This window comes from Ammospiza nelsoni, chromosome 15 (assembly GCF_027579445.1).
Source record: "Ammospiza nelsoni isolate bAmmNel1 chromosome 15, bAmmNel1.pri, whole genome shotgun sequence".
Classification (NCBI taxonomy): Eukaryota; Metazoa; Chordata; class Aves; order Passeriformes; family Passerellidae; genus Ammospiza; species Ammospiza nelsoni.
Genome location: NC_080647.1, coordinates 18,128,896 through 18,145,839, shown reverse-complemented (window position 1 = coordinate 18,145,839; position 16,944 = coordinate 18,128,896). Strand labels below are relative to the sequence as shown.

Here is a 16,944-nt window from a genome sequence, read left to right as displayed (position 1 = left end):
TGGGATGGAATGTCTGTCATGGAAAATGAGCTGGGTGATTAGGAGGAGTTCTAGCCCAGTTAGCAAATGGCTTTTCCCGTCTGTGTGAGCAGAACAGGCTGCTGTGCCAGGGAAGTCTGCTCTCCTTTGGAAAGGCTCTAACAGGTTGCTCCAGGCACTGGAAGGTGCTCAGGAACAAATTGTGTCCTTCTTATAACTTTAATTTTGCACATTATGAGGGGAAAATAAAGTATAAAAATATATTATAAACTCAGGACTGCTTGACCAGGTTCTAATACTGAATTCCTTGTGAAACAACAGACTAGAGTCATTTAATCTCAATTAAAAGATCAATTACATTTATCAACAGATAAAAGATCATCTGGGGCATTACACAAATACAACACAATTTATTACCAGCTGGTAAGTAACCTCTAATGCATTTTTAAACACTTCCCCATAAATTACAAATAAACTACAGTCCTATAATTATGTTAGAGTTTTGATTCTCCAGTTAAGTTCCTATGGGATCGGTCTTTACCATTATCCATAGTAATTTAGGATTCCTTTACTGTAACCCATATCTGAGGAAAGTTGTACGTCCTAAAATTTAATTTTAGGCATAGAAAATACAATTTTTCATCTTGACAAGGATCTGGGCATTTATATGAAGATCATGTTGAGAAAAGCATTCATGATTTAACATTGTGCATGAGAAATGAGGCTTCTTGTTCATAAACCTGGAAATATCTGAGGCCTGGGTTCAATTTCTTGTTGAATTTGGGACACTTCTACAGCAGGTATTAATCCTGACCTTCTGCAGTGCCCATTTGCCTTTGGGATTGTAACTCACAGAACCAAACCTGTGTCTCCCTTTGCTCCAGTGCATGCAGTGAAGAGCTCAGAGCTGTTATGGCATTAAGGATTTAGATTTTGGATTAAACTGTGGTGTGAAAAGGCCCTGTCACCAACCCCATGATCTCCATCCTGTAGCAGTCTGGTGCACCTGCTGGCTCTGGCTTTGCTTTTGCAAACAAACTGAGCAAGAGGAGCAAAAAAATGCAAACCAACCCCATCACTGAGCCCCAGGGACTGGCAGTGCTCTCCTGTGAGGCTCTGCAGGTCCTGCAACACCAGTGACCCCAGGGGCTCACCTGATGGGATTTGGGTTATTTGGATTATTGGGATTGTTGAGGTTATTGGGACTATTGGGATTATTTGGGTTATTGGGATTATTGGGATTGTTGGGGTTATTGGGACTATTGGGATTATTTGGATTGTTGGGGTTATTGGGACTATTGGGATTATTGGGATTGTTGGGACTATTTGGATTGTTGGGGTTATTGGGACTATTGGGATTATTTGGATTGTTGGGGTTATTGGGACTATTGGGGTTATTTGGATTGTTTGGGTTATTTGGATTATTTGGGTTATTTGGATTATTTGGGTTATTGGGACTGTTGGAGTTATTTGGACTATTGGAATAATTGGGGTTATTTGGATTATTGGGATTATTGGGATTATTGGGAAGGACAATCTGTGGGGGCAGCTGTGGAGCTTCCAGCACTCTCTCATTATCAGTGTTTTTACATTACAAGGCACACATCTGATATGTGCACTGGAATAGCAGCACAGAAGAGCTCCCTTGGTGCTAGCTGCACTTCAGAAGTGTCCCTTGCATGTCCTGGGACATCTCCTGAGGGTTTGTGACACTCAGAGCTGAGGCTGTGGCTGGAGGAGCAGCCCTGAGCAGGACTGGGCAGTGATTTCCAGGGTGGAGGGAAAAGGAGGGACATCCCCGTGGCTGGAGTGCCCATCCCTGTTGAAATCCTGCCTGGATTTCCAGGGTGGAGGGAAAAGGAGGGACATCCCTGTGGCTGGAGTGCCCATCCCTGCTGAAACCCTGCCTGGCATGGCGAGGGCAAAGGCACAGGGCAGCTGGGGCCTGGATGTGTGGATGGAGCTGGAGATAATGGCCAGGTGAGGAACCCATGAGGGATCAAGTAATACAGATAACATCACTGGGATTCCCTGAAACACCCCATGCAAACAAGGGATTTTCTCTGAGCCCCAAGAGCAAGGGAGGGTGGATGTTCTCCATCCCACAGGGCATGGGGAGCAGCAACAAGAGCCCAAACTGCTGAACACGGGGTGAAGGGGCCCAGAGAGCAGCTCCTGCAGGACACAGCCCGTCCTCAGGTGGTGTCTGTGGGACACAGCCCATCCTCAGGTGGTGTGTAAAGGAGAGAGCCCATCCCCAGGTGGTGTCTGAAGGACACAGCCCATCCTCAGGTGGTGTCTGAAGGACACAGCCCGTCCTCAGGTGGTGTGTAAAGGAGAGAGCCCATCCCCAGGTGGTGTCTGCGGGACACAGCCCATCCCCAGGTGGTGTCTGCGGGACACAGCCCATGCTCAGGTGGTGTGTAAAGGAGAGAGCCCATCCCCAGGTGGTGTCTGCGGGACACAGCCCATGCTCAGGTGGTGTCTGTGGGACACAGCCCATCCTCGGGTTGTGTCTGTCGCCTCCCCGGTGTCCCACAGCCTGAGGGCTCTGTGGCCGGGCCATGCCACCTCTGTGCCCTGGGGGACGGCGGTGCCACTTGATCCCCCGAGCTCCGGCTTTGCAGGCACGGGCGGTGCCGGCAAGCAGCCGGAATTCCCTTCTCTGCCCCATCTCAGCAGGAAACCCAGGAGCTCTGTGAAATGACAGGGAGGGAGAGAGAGAGAGAGTGAAGTCCCCTCGCCTCGGCTGGTGACGTCTCTCCTTCCTCCTTTCTTTTTTTTTTTTTTTTTTTTCCTGTCCCTATAAAGAATCTCGGGCTCGCATCAAACTTCCCTGCGAAAGGCTCGGCGAGGGGAGGGGGACAGCAGAGCCCGAGCCGGCCATGCCCCGGCCCCGCCGCCCCGGGCAGGTGCCCCCGGGCAGGTAGAGCCAGCCGGGCTCCTGTCCTGCCGGGCCGTCTGTCCTTCCATCGGCACCTGCACCTCCCTGCAGAGCCCAGCTCACAGCAGCCTCTGCCACCTTATTTATCCAAGCTCCGCCGCCGGCAGCAGCGAGTGCGGGAAAGTTTTTTGCCAAACTTTTTGTGGTGTTTTTGCTTCGCTTTTCTCACCCCTCTGCGCCAGCCGGGAGGCTCCTGAGGTTCCCCCCGGACACCGCCGGGATTGGAGAAACGGGGGAAAAGAAGGAATAAGGGGGTGAAGGTAAAAACCGAGAACCTCGGGAAGAAGAAGGGAAGGCGAACACAGCCCGTAGCCCCAGGATGAAGCGGTGAATGGCAAGAACGATTTAAGTGCGATCAACAAGTGGGAAACGCTGCGCGCCTCGTCCTGCCCGTGCCTTCCCCGAACTCCTCGCAGCGAAGGAAGGAAAACTCCTCCGAGGGGCTCGGCTGCCTCGGGACCGGCCCCGGGATGCTGCCCCGGGCCCTGCTGGCCGTGTGTGCCCTGCAGGGGCTGCTGCTGCTGCACGGTAAGAGCCGGGGCTGCGGGCAGCGGGGGCCCGAGCGGTGCCATCCCCGGGGGCAGCGCTCCGTGATGCTTTATTGCGCTTTTCCCTCTTTCTGTGCTCCTCCGGGAGGTGTCATCCCCCTGAGAGCCCCAGAGCGGGCAGGTGTCACCGCTCTGTCCCCAAAGCCTCAGGGTTCACATCTCTGTTAAATCTGGAAATAGAGGTAAAAAACTTAACTTTCTTGAAGGTGTCGCACACCAAGGTCATGTTTAATGGGTGTTCCCCCTGGTGCTATCCCCGGGGGCAGCGCTCCGTGATGCTTTATTGAGCTTTTCCCCGCTTTTTGTGCTCCTCCGCTTTGTGTCACCCGGCTGAGAGCCCCAGAGCGGGCAGGTGCCACCGCTCTGTACCCAATGCCGCGGGGTTCACACCTCCCTTAAATCTGATCTTTGGAAATAGAGGTAAAAAACCTAAACCTCCTTGAAAGTGTTGCACACCAAGGTCAGATTTAATGGGTGTTCCCCCTCGAGGTTTGGCCGCTTTGTTAGAAATAGCGACTTGTGAGTGTTCACCGATTTGTGGCTTTTTTCCCTCGGTGTGGGAGGGTTCCTGGTTGTGTTTGATCACTCGAGGCAGAGCTGAGGCTTTCAAAGGAGGAGCTGTCTGGGAGCACCTGGGCTATCCCGCTGTCCTGGGGCTCATGGGCACAGACATCATGGGCATTCCCTCTGACATTCCAGTTCTGATTCTTTGATATTTCAATTTTTGAACATTGGTTCTTTGATATTTCAGTTTTTGAATATTGGTTCTCTGATATTTCAATTTTTGTACACGTGGTGCTTCTTCACCGCCTTCCCTCCTCAGCCCAGGTGCCAGGTTAGATCCCCTGCTCTCCAAAACTCATTTTCCTTTGCAGCAAACTCCTGTCCCCCCGGATTTATTCCCAATTTTTGCTGCTATCAGAAAAGCCAAGAGGCAGGTTAATGAGATTTGGGAGAGCTTTTCCATCTGCCGTGTGACTTTTCATTATCTCATTAAGCATGAGGATTTTGCTGGATTACTGAGCTATTCATTCATGACGCTGCAAATTGTGTAAGGGAGATGGGCTCTTGTTTATTGGGGAATTCCCTTCTGACAGAAAGGACTTTTTCATTTTTTTGGGTAGTGGTTGTATTGCACAGCACGAGGCTGTTGTTCTTCAGCATATTATATTTTTATAGTTAAGTGGATAGCTTCTGGGAACACTGTGGAGCATCGCTGTCCTTGATTTTCTTGGATTCGTTCAAGGATTTAATGTATTCCTTCTGCAGAAAGAGACTGATTGGACTGATTCCCCACAGTTACCTGCAGAATAAATAACTGAGCCTGAGGTTGTGCTCCAAAGGGCTTGTCCAGGAAAAGCTGAAGCAGCAAACCTGGCAGGTGGCAAGGAGCAGGAATGCTCAGGATCTGTGATGTCCCCAGGGAATGTGTCCTGTGCCAGGTCAGGCAGCAGTGCCCACACCTTGGGCAGCACCTGGGGCAGCCCTGGGAGGGTTTCTGAGCTGTGTCCAGCTGGCTGGCACATGCAGCAGCAGCAGCTGTGTGCTTTGGGAGCCCCAACCTCTGCACAGGCTGGAAAAGCTGCCCATAATCCAGTGTGGATTTCAGAAGCATAAATCACCACAGGATTTGGGGGATCAGAGAGGGATAATAAAGAGGGATTGGGAGATGGGAGAAAATGTGGTGTGCCCAAGCATTCCTGAGGCTCAGGGTGAAGTGGAGCACAAGGAGTCCAGGGGGAAATCCTGGCTGGAGATGCTGCCCACATTTCAGGGCTGTTCAGGTCCTTCCTCACCCGGTTCCTTTCCTCATCATTTCTGCCCAATAACCTTGGAATTTGGTGCAGATTCTTTCTGCCATCAGTGCCAGGCACAGAGGAGGCCATGAGAAGGCAGAGTCTGTGTCCTGTGGCAGAGGGAGGGAGGCAGGAACACCCCTGTGCCCGGAGGTGCAGAGTGCTCAGGGATCTGGAGCAGCCCTGTGCATGTCAGGAGCTTGGCTCATCTTTAGGAAGAGCTAAAACACCAGCACAGCCTCTGGGTGCCCTCACTGGGCTGGAAGCCAGGGGGGACAGGGCCAGGAGGGCTGAGGATTTGGGATGGCACTGGTGTTACTGGGGAGCCAGCTCCTCACCACCTTGCCCTCAGGGTTCCTGAGCTCAGTGCAGCTCTGCTCCACCTCCCCAAGCCTGGATTTACCCCTCAGTGTAGTTAAACCTTCCCTGGGATCTCTGTGGCCAAAGTTAGGCAGGGCTGTGCTGAGGAGGCTGACTCTGATTCCAACCCAAACACTTCCACAGCAATGCAGAGAGAAGGAAAGCTCTACAAGTGTGAAAGCTGCTCTGCACCAAGGTATCGACTCCTCAGCCACTTTTCCCTCCACGTTCATCCCCGGCAATGAAATTGATGAAATTCTGGCCATTACATTTATCCAGGTCTCCTTTGGGGAATTCCTGACTGATTTGTTGCTTTCAGCAGGGCAAAGAGACCATACAAGCATCATCCCAGTGATTTCCCACTTTCCTCTAAATGCACCTTTAAATTGCCTCCTTTAGTTCCCTGAGTATCAATAAATTTCCACTTTCCTTTTGCTCATTGCTCAGCTTCTTCTCAGCTCCTCAGAGCTCTGGTTGGGGTCCTGCTGCTCAGAACTGACCACTGATTTAATGAAGGTGCAGATGCCAACAGCTGGCACAGGTCTGAGCTGTGGAGTGGGGTGGAGCATAACCAGCCCTGGCAAAAACAATCTGCAAAGAAATTCTTACACCTTAAATTGCGCATGAAGAATTCAGTGTCTTTTACCCACTGACATGATCCCCAGAAGGTTTTTAATACCTGAGCAATCCAAGGCACTTTTTGAGTACTGGAATAAACTCAGCCATTTCAGTGCTTTAACACTGGAAATTATTAAAGATTGAAGAATAAAAATCAGGTCCTGCCCGATGGCTTTGAAATGAAAGCACGTTTGAAATTGATTTTTTTTGTTGTTGTTTAATTTTGCCATGTCTTCTACAAATTGATTATACTGGATGGGCAATGAAGCTTGTTAACACAGAGATTTCAATTAAGCCATGGATCAGGAGATAAAAGCTCCAGGAGCTCAGATTCCTCCTGGTTTTCCAGCCAGGATGGTCACAGAGTGCAGCAGGATCAGTGTGGCTGTGCCAGGGCAGAGGCACTGAGGGTTGTTTTCCCAAAAAATGTGTGTCCTAACTGGTGTTATTCCCAAACATTTGCTTTACTGTGGGAAAATGTTATAAAAAGCAGGGGAGCCTTTTTTAGGCTGGTGATATATGAGCCTCCTGCTGAAGCTGCCACATTTGAAACCAACTGGAAATCTCTTTATACCAATTCAGCCATTTAAGGCAAGGAAAAAAAATGTCAAGTATTTCTGAATACTCCCTGAACTTCTAAAAAACTGTATTGTACCCAAAAGAACACCGAGAAAATGAACCAGATTGTTTGTTGAAGGTTTCTGCTGTAAGAACTTGCAGCATTTTCTTTAAAACTTGTACAAAATATTTATCTGTGGGCACTGGTCTGCTCTGTGTAAGAGCAACGGGGTCTGTTTGGGTCATTTCTGCCCTTTCACCCATTCCGTGGATTATTAATTTTATGATAAATTATTTATTTTATTTCTTTAAATTATCATTTTATGATAAATTATTTGTACAAAATGAGAGCTCAATCTACTGCACTTTGAATTAATATCTCAGGTTGGGCTGAATACTTATTTTGTTAATAATATAATAGAATAGTAATATATATAATGTATAATATATAATATATAATATATAATATATAATATATAATATATAATATATAATATATAATATATAATATATAATATATATTACATGTTATTATATATAATTATATGTATATTATATTATTATATATTATATATATATTATGGTTATATATATTAGTATATATAATAGAATATATAACATAGAATATAGACTATATGATATATAATACAATATTATATATTATATATATAATATATAATAGGTTATATATGTTATTATATTAATTAATGTAGTAATAATAATAATAATAATAATAATAATAATAATAATAATAATAATAATAATAATAATAATAAGTTTATGCACACACGCAAAAGGTTTCCAAGCCCCACAGGAGATTCCTCAGGTACAGCAGGGGAAGGTGATCTGAGCTTTTTGGGGGTCTCTCCCAGATCAGCAGTGCAGTTTGGAGGAGGGTGCAAACCTGGTCTGTCCCTTATCTATTGAGGGATGATTCACATCTGGTCCTTCCAGAGACATCTGCAGGGTGTGATGCAGGAAGGGTCACTTGGGCACCAGAAAAGGGACAGGGGGCACATAGAAGATGCTCTCAGGAGAGTTTTGGGGGCAGCAGCAGCCACCTGGATTTTTTAAAGGTACCCAGGAATTTCCAGGAGGCAGTGTTGGATTTTCAGAGTGAGCACGAGGAGCACCCTGGAGCGCAGCCCCTCTGAGCTTCACCTGCTCACTCTGGAATTCCTCTGATCCACCTTTCCTTTTCCCTCCAAACCAGCCTGATGGCACTGGAATGGAAATTAGGAGTGGGAGTAATGAAGGGATATTGGAGTATCTAAACAACAGCTAGGATTGAAATAAATGTGTGCAGGAGCTTTCCTTCAGAAAGCAGCTCTGATGGCTGGCAGGACACGAGGGCTCTGAGTGCCCACCAGGACATTCCCATCCAACCATTCCCAGTCACAGCCCCCAGGACAACTGGCTGCCCAAAAAAACCTGGGTAAGATGTGAGTAACAGAGAACTGAGCTCCCCATTAGGCACCCTGTTAATTTTTCTTTTTAAGACCACAGAGAAAAGAGTAGAAGCTGCCAAAACCACCAGTCAAGGTTTTTATCTGGAAATGGCATTTGATAGAAGGCTTGCCCAGGGAGCAGAGCTGGCACTCATCTGGAGCAGGGCAGGATCAGCACAGATCACAGGAGCCAGGGTTTCTGCAGGAGCTGTGACCTCAGAGGCTCAGCCAGGAGCTGCTTCCTCCAGGGGAGGAGGAAGGACCAGGATCAGCCTGATCCCCTGAGGCTGTGAGGGGCAAACTGATGGGTGCCCATTTTGTGGAGATTGCTCCCTGGCACTGAGCTGCTGCCCTGTGCCACTGCTGACTTGTGTCCCCTTCCAACACTGGAGCACAGCTCTGCTCTCTGCTGGACAGGAGCACTCCAGGAACTGTTTTATGATGGAGAGTGAGTGAGTCTGTGGAAATCCTCATGAGTCACTCCAATACCCTGTCCCCAAGCCCCTGGATTAGTCTGACTTTGCAGCACATTCTTTTTGTCCCCACTACATCCTACACCCCTCTCCTGCTTGCCCCCCCCTTTCCTGGATGTCTCCTAAATTCCCCTCAGGGCTCAGGATTCCTTGAATTTTTACATTAGGAGAAGCCAAGAGGAATTTCCCAGCCCTTCCACACCAGGGCTCTGCACAGTCTCTCTCCTCTGTCCCAAAATGAATTTTGCCTTTACAATTCTTCCTGGAGCAGAGATTTCTGAACAAAACCAAGTGGGACTGCTTGAGTCCTGCAATTCAATCTCTTGTTTTCTGCCAGCTCTTTGTGTTCCTGCTGCACTGAATTTTTACAAGAAATCATTTTTGCAAGTCCCCCAAGTACCTGGAAAAGCAGGAGGGGTCACATCTCAAATATGAGGTGTGCGTGACCAGGGCTTTTGTTTTGGGTCTAAGCAGGAAAGATTTAGCACTGAGTTTGACTGAGTAACAAGGAAAGAACCTCGTCTAACCCTGCAAATGCTGGAACTCTGAAAAAGTCACTTTTCCTTTGTGCCCTGCAGGGAATGGCACAAGCACGTGGCCCTCAAAGTTTCAAAATTCAGCCAAAACCCGAAGTGAGACCCAGAATGTAAAGGAAATATATGGACCAGCCTTCTATTTTCAGATCACTTGCCTTTGTCTTCTTCATTTCCACATAGGTTTCCTTAGACCTTCCTGTGTTTTTCTGAACTGTGGGACCGTGATTGCCAAGGAAGTGGAGAGGGGAGGTTGCAGCCCTGCTGGGATTGTTCTTGATTTGAGGGTCAAGGAAGCCTGACCCTGTCATTACCTGTTCCATTTTTACAAAATCACCACGAACCCAAAGCACCTCAGCCAAAATGTTTGCTTCCTTAGAGCCCCCAGCTCAGGAATTGCTCACCTGGAATAATTCTTCCTCACGGATACAGCGGGGTCAGCTTGCAGGAAAAGCAGGAACCACCGCGGGGCTGCTTTGGCCATTCCCCCACAGCCCTGAGGAGAATGGGATTGCTCACAGGGGCACCCCACACACACACACAAACAGCTGAGCTGGGAGCTGTTCATCCTGTTTGCTCCTCGTGCAGAGCTCATTAGCTGAAATCGGGGCTGAATAAACTCATTCAGGACTCTAAGCAATTTCCTCCCGCTGCCCAGAAGCTGCAGTGGGGATGGGAGTGTGGGGCTGCCCAGAATCTCCTCCTCAATCCCCTCACAGCTTCTGTAAAGGGCTCTGCAGCAATAGGGATCATCCTGAGCCTGCATTTCCCTGATTTTAGGACAGGGGTCGGCGTTTCAGACCTTTAATGTGCACATGCCTCCTACAGAGAGTCCCCAAAGAGCTGTAAATGTGATTTTCCCCTCTGTTCTCCTCTCCCTGATGCAGCTGGCAGGGGCAGCTCCCCCAGGAGCCACCACACGCATCCTACAGCAGCACTTGGAAGCCCTTGGTGCGGGCAATCCTGGTTCCAGGAGCAGGGAGAGCCTGGAGCAGCTTGCCCAGAGCCCTTTGGAGCAGGGAGGTGCTGGAAGGAGGGCAGTGAAGCTCTGGGCAGCTCCTGCTGCAGAGCTCCAGGTGTCTGTGCCTTTCCTTGCAGGATAATAAATGCCACAGGTGCCCACTGGGTCACTGGGACATCCCCTCCGCTGGGGAAGGGCACCCACTGCTCCTCACTGCTCAGTCAATAATCATTTACAGACAGAAGGGGAAGGATTTCTGAGCTTCCACTGCTTTGATTCCTCACCCTTCTGCATTATTCTTTCTCCTGATACTCCTGAGTATCAGGTGTGGGGAGAAATGCTTTTCCAAACTTCTTTCTGACCCAAGATCTCTTTCCCCAGCTCTGTTTCTGACCCAAGATCTCTTTCTCAGCTCTGTTCCTGACACAAGATCTCTTTTCCCACCTCTTTCTGACACGATCTCTTTCCTCAGCTCTTCCTGACCCAAGATCTCTTTCCTCAGCTGTTTTTGACCCAAAATCTCTTTTCCCAGCTCTTTTTGACCCAAGATCTCTTTCCCCAGCTCTTTCTGACCCAAGATCTCTATTCCCAGCTCTGTTTCTGACCCAAGATCCCCTTCCCCAGCTCTTTTTGACACAAAATCTCTTTTCCCAGCTCTGTCTGGATGTGGAGGAGGCAGGCAGTGGTGTCACCTCTCTCTCTCTGCATGACACAGCAGCGCTGAGCCTGCTTGGAAGGGGTTTGTTACAATTAAAGAATGATTCAAGTCAATGTAAACAATGATGTCAGCCCGAGGACCTTTAAAACACAATTTAAGCTGTTACACAGTGTAAAGCAGAGAGAATCAGGTAACCTTTTGGCCTGCAACATTTTTTTCTCTGGAAATGGATCATGTCTGAGTTATTTTCATGTTTACACACTCGGGACAAGCTTTGCCTCTCGCTCACACAGGTTTAAGGCTGTGCTTGGCTGAAGACAATAGCCTGTCTTTGAATTGTCCATTGTATGGCTCAGAACATTGATTTTCTTCTGGCTGTTTACACATTTTGTGGTGGAATCTGAGGGGAAAAAAGGCAGACTGAAGGCTGCTCCCTCACTGCATGTTTTATAAAGGTAGAGATCTTACTGATCTTTCTGGAAAAGTCTTGATTTGCTTCACTGTGAGAAAGCAAAATAAGCTGCTTGTTTTCCAGTGGTGCAGGAAAAACAGAGTGTGCCTGAGCCTGCAGCAGCCCCCAGTTGTGTGAGGCAGCACAGGAACCCTTCCTGCTATTCCTCACATTTATTTTGGCTGCACAGATCATGGAGATTCCCATGCTTTAAACAACTTCCCTTTGGTCTGGGCAGATTTTCTGTGGAGTAAGGGCAGAGCAGGAGGGTTTGGCTCAATAGGAATTCCCAGAGAGAGGATGAATCCCTAAAATCCTGTGTCAGCATGAAGGGAGCAGAGTGTAGCAGGAGGGTTTGGCTCAATAGGAATCCCAGAGAGAGGATGAATCCCTAAAATCCTGTGTCAGCATGAAGGGAGCAGAGTGGGGCAGAGCCTGGCAGCTCCCTGCTCTTGGCCCATCTCATTTTAGGTTTGTCCCAGCTCATCCCACCCTTTTCCAAGGATCATGGCACCTCTGGGAAGGCAAGGCCAGGTGTTACCACGAAGGCACTGAGGATTCTGTGAGCAGTTTTAGTGCTTCATTCCCTGCTCCATCAGCAAGGAGATAAGCCAAGGCTGCAGAGTGATGGGTTTGCAGCTTTGGAATGGCTGTGGCATTCTCACAATTGGAATGTTTTCCCCTGGCTCTCCCAAGCAGGCAAACAGCCATGAGCTCAGTTCTCTGGGCCAGCTTGGGCAACAACAGCCCTGCTCTGATGGGAGAAGTGCAGGGTGAAAGGAAAGACCTGGCTGGGACATTACTGGGATGGAGGCACTCCCTGGGAAGGGGAATTCAGGAAAACAGGAGCTGCTGAGCAGGGCTTGCCAAAGGTTCCCCCATCCAGCTCCAAACAGCTCCATCAGGAATTCTGCCATTGCTTACAAGGCTGATTTCTCTTAATATTCCTATGGGATTGTTCTGATCTATTTTATCTATTCTGATCTCTGGTATAAATCAGCCATTTTGCCTTTTTTACTGTTGTCTACTTTGTATTTGAAAAGTAATACTCAGACTCACTTGGTGAAATGCCATTATTAGTTTAATTTGATAAGTCATGAAGTCATGAAGCCTTCTTCTAGTGATGCCTCAGGTTTGAGCTTTTCTATTTTTCACATTCTGTGCTGCTTTGGTGTGAGGGTCTGGGCTTCATATGAGGGGATAGTGAGCTCTGTGCACAGAGTAGGGAGACAAAACAATTCCTGCTCCAGCTGGGGACCAAGGACAAATGATCCAAATCTCAGCCCAAGAGCACAAACACCGTGGGCTGAGAGAGAAAAACAAACAGGATGGGATTGCATGGGCTAAAGCTGGAATGGGACAATGAACTCCAATATGGAAATGGAGCAGAACTGATCACAGTGAGAGACCCCGTGACCAGTCAGGGATCTTTGTGACCATTTTGGTTCATCTTGGGTGCAGCCCTGGCTCTTGTGCTGCCCAAGGTCCATCCATTGAGCAGATTCTTTTAATAAATCCCTGCTTTATTCTTTAGCTCTCCCCAGCCTCTGTTCTAGGGCAGCCTCCACAAGGCATCACTGGTTACTGAGGTTGCTCTCTCTGGAACTTTGTGCACAACCATGGTGGTTATATTGCTATTAAAAATAAACCACCAGCCTTATTTCCTAATGTTATGTGTAGGTGTCAGAGCTGGAGCACAATATCAGCCAGGGCAGGCTCCCCAGACAGGCACCACAACATCCCACAGGTCTACAAGCACAGGCTGATGCTCCCTAGAGAAAGGTTTTCCTTCTCCCATCCCAGCAATATGTGCCCAATTTGCTTTAACTTCTCTTTGGTTTTCTGGTGGGTTTCTGGCAGAAGGACAAAAGAAGAGGACAGGAGTTTTGTCTGGGTATAAATCTCACTTTTCATTTGCCAAACCTGTCCAGCACTCAGGAGAAAATCAGGGCAGTAGAGATGAAAATTCTGTGCTCAGAGTGAGATTAGTGGAGAAGCTGAAGCTGAGCTGGTTTTGATTTCCATGGAGGATTCCTGGCACAGCTGCTGTTCAAGGCCATTTGCCCTTCCACTCTGCAATATCTTTGTACTTTAAAATTAATGTAGGCTTTGAAATACTACCTGGATTTGTGCTCTGGCACTGAGCAGTGCAACTTTGAGCTTCTCCCTCTCTGCCTACCTGTGCCAAGTGTAATCTGTAATCCAGGGTCCAGCACTGCATACTCTGCACGAGGCAAACACCAAAGCCTTTGTGCATGACTCTGGGATTGCTGTTGCAGGGTCTGGATGTTTGTGATAGGGGGTAAACTCTTTCATTTTGCATCCCTGGAATAGCAATGACAGATAATATTGATATATCATTTATGCCATCACTGTGTGGTTCAGGATAAACACCTGAATCACCTGAATCAATCATGAAGCCAAAGCCTTGCAGAGCCTTTTCTTTGGGCTGCTGATCCTTTAATTCCTGGCTGACCAATGCATCTGGTGTCACCAGAATTCTCCTTCAATTCACAGCTAAGCTAACCAGACTTAAAGAGAGAGAGGAGAGCCCAGAGCAGCCCAATTCAGTCATCTTTCCTGTTTTAAATTCTTTTGCTTATCTCAGTTGTGCCCTTGCCATCTGCTGGTAGTGAAAGCAGGGCAGTGACTCTTGGGCGTGGTGGGGTGTAGGGAGAGTATCTCAAACTCTGATCTTCTGCACTGGGGATGATAAAGGAATTCTCAGGATAAAGGAACTGAGAGGAATTCTCAGCATCCACAGGGCAAAGGTCCCCCTTGTGCTCTTCAGTTTAATGTTTGGTGTCCTATAGGGTGCATTGTGCTGCCAGCCTTTGAAAGGCTGCCTTGTTGTTTTGGTTCCATATTGTTCTGAGTTAAATGGTAGGAAAAGAGAAATTGCTGCCACCACAACATTCCCTTATAGGTCTATTCATTATTGATCCCCAGAGGAAGTGGAGAGTTCCCCTGGACAATGGGCAGATATACAAACGAGCATACATTAACTTTCTGTGCTTGCACAGCTCATTGGGGCTGCGCTTCCTCTGCATTCTCAGGAGCACAAATTCAGGCATCAATTGGGTTGATGTCTTCCTCTGCCTTGAGCTGCAGCCTCGTTAGACATTCTGGGTGACAGGCAGCCCCTCTGAACCACAGAACACACAGTCAGAGAATCACAGAATCACAGAACTGCAGAATCACAGAGCTGCAGAATCACAGAATCACAGAACTGCAGAATTACAGAGCTGCAGAATCACAGAACTGCAGAACTGCACAATCACAGTCACAGAATCACAGAATTGCAGAATTACAGAACTGCAGAATCACAGAACTGCAGAATCACAGAGTCACAGAATCACAGAACTGTAGAATCAGAGTCACAGAACTGCAGAATGGCAGAATCACAGAACCAGTCACAGAATCACAGAATTACAGAGTCACAGAATTACAGTCACAGAATCACAGAACTGCAGAATCACAAAACCACAGTCACGGAATCACAGAACACATAATCACAGAATCAATAACAGAACCACAGAACTGCAGAATGAATGACAGAATTACAGAACTGCAGAATCACAGAACCACAGAGTCAATCACAGAATCTATGACAGAATCACAGAACTGCAGACCTGCAAAATCACAGAACCATAGAATCAACTACAGAATCACAGAACTGCAGAATCAGAGAATCACAGAGTCACAGAATCACAGGATCAGTCACAGAGTCACAGAACCACAGAATATCCTGAGTTGGAAGGGACCCACAGGGATCACCCAGTGCAGCTCCTGTCCCTGCCCAGGACACCCCACCAATCCCAGCCTGTGCCTGAGGGCTTTGTCCAAGCACTTCTTGAGGAGAGAGGCAGAGGCCTGGTGCAGAAATGCTTTGGGCAGCTGTGATGGAGCACTGAGGATGCTCTGCACTGGGAGCAGAGGGAGCAGGCCAGGTCTGTGGTGTGGCTCTGTGCTGGGGTTGTGCTCCAGGGAGCTCAGGTGGGGCTGGAGTGCCTCAGCTCTGTCCCTGCCCCTTGGCAAACACCCAGGGCAGCAGTGACTGCAGCTCAGGGGCTGCAGCAGGGTGGGATGAGGAGCACCCAGAATCTCTGCAAGGAAAGGCTGGGGTGATTCCAGCCCTCCCTGCACTGTGGGTGCTTTGCTCAGGCCCTGCACTGGAGATGGCAGGTGCCCCCTCAGCCTCCAGCACATTTTGGCCTTGCATTCCTCCCTGCAGCACAGGTTTTTCCTGCCTTTGTGCCTCTGCCCTGCTGCAAATCATTAAATCAGGGAGGTTGGTCCTTCTCTTCCTCCCTGGAGGGATGGAGTGATCAATGTCTGGAACAGAAAAAGCAGCTCAGGAGCTGCAGGAGATTTGCTTCATGTGACGGTGTCCACAGGGGTTTTCAGGATGAGGGAAGAGATGAGGATCTGACTCCATGTTTCAGAAGGCTGATTTATTATTTTATGACATATATTACATTATAACTATACTAAGGAATAGAAGGAAAGGTTTCATCTCAGAAGGCTAGCTAAGAATAGAATAGAAAGGAAAAGAACAACAAAGGTCTGTATCTCAGACAGAGAGTCCAAGCTAACTGGGCTGTGGTTGGCCATTAATTGTAAACATCCAAGATGGGCCAATCCCAGATGCACCTGTTGCATTCTACAGCAGCAGATAACCATTGTTTACATTTTGTTCCTGAGGCCTCTCAGCTTCTCAGGAAGAAAAAAATGCTAAGGAAAGGATTTTCATAAAAAGATGTCTGCGACAGCTTCATCTTTCACTCCCACCACCAGAGAAAAGCCCACCAGAAGCTGCAGGGACAGGGAGGCTTTTCAGGCTGTGAGGATCAGGACTGGGGACTGGCTGGGCTTGGCCTGGACTGGCAGAAATCCCTGCCTTGCAAAGCTGCATTTTTTTTTCTGAAATTTCTTCTGCTGTGGAGCCTCCCTCAGCCTCCTGAATGGTGAAATATCCACAGCACCCACACCCACACCTGAATGGTGAAATATCCACAGCATTCCCACCCACACCTGCACTGCTGCAGAGCCACTCCAGCTGCAAACACATCCCAAGAAGCCTCTTGGTTCTCATTCTTCTGGCACGGAGGCGTTTGCAAAGCTAATTCCCAGCCCTGCTCTGATGGATTCCCCCATGGAGAGGCTCTCAGAGTGAGAGGGTTCCAGGCTGAGGGTTTGTTCTCATCCTCCCATGCTGGTGGTGCCTCCTGGAGAGCTCCTCAATGAGCCTGGAGAGCACCTGGGCTGGTCAGGAGCTCAGCAGGAACTTCCCCTTCTCCTTGGAGCCCTCAAACAGCCCCTTACTGCTTTCAGCAGCAGAAATAAGGTGATTACAGGCATCTGCTCAAGGGAATATTGGGTTATTGGAGTTGAGAATCCAAAGGAGAAATCCCCCCTCTAGGAGCTCACTTGTTCTGGAATCTGAACTCTTTTGGGGAGAAGACAATTTCAGCTGAGCAGCATCCAGCCAGGGCTCAAAATCCAGCCTGAGGTCCCCTTTACCCCTTGCAGTCTGATTATTATTATTATTATTATTATTATTATTATTATTATTATTATTATTATTATTATTATTATTATTCCCATTTTGACACCC

General features: G+C 48.2%; 1 protein-coding gene across 1 annotated transcript in view; it reads left to right on the top strand.

The window, feature by feature from the left end:
• Window positions 1-2,810: 2,810 nt before the first annotated feature.
• Window positions 2,811-16,944, top strand: part of LOC132079830 (vascular endothelial growth factor receptor kdr-like) — a 130,288-nt gene continuing 116,154 nt past the window's right edge. Inside the window, exon 1 of the mRNA XM_059482649.1 lies at window positions 2,811-3,451. Coding sequence (XP_059338632.1) covers window positions 3,394-3,451 — 58 coding nt within the window. The 5' untranslated portion in view covers window positions 2,811-3,393. The remainder of the gene's footprint in view (window positions 3,452-16,944) is intronic.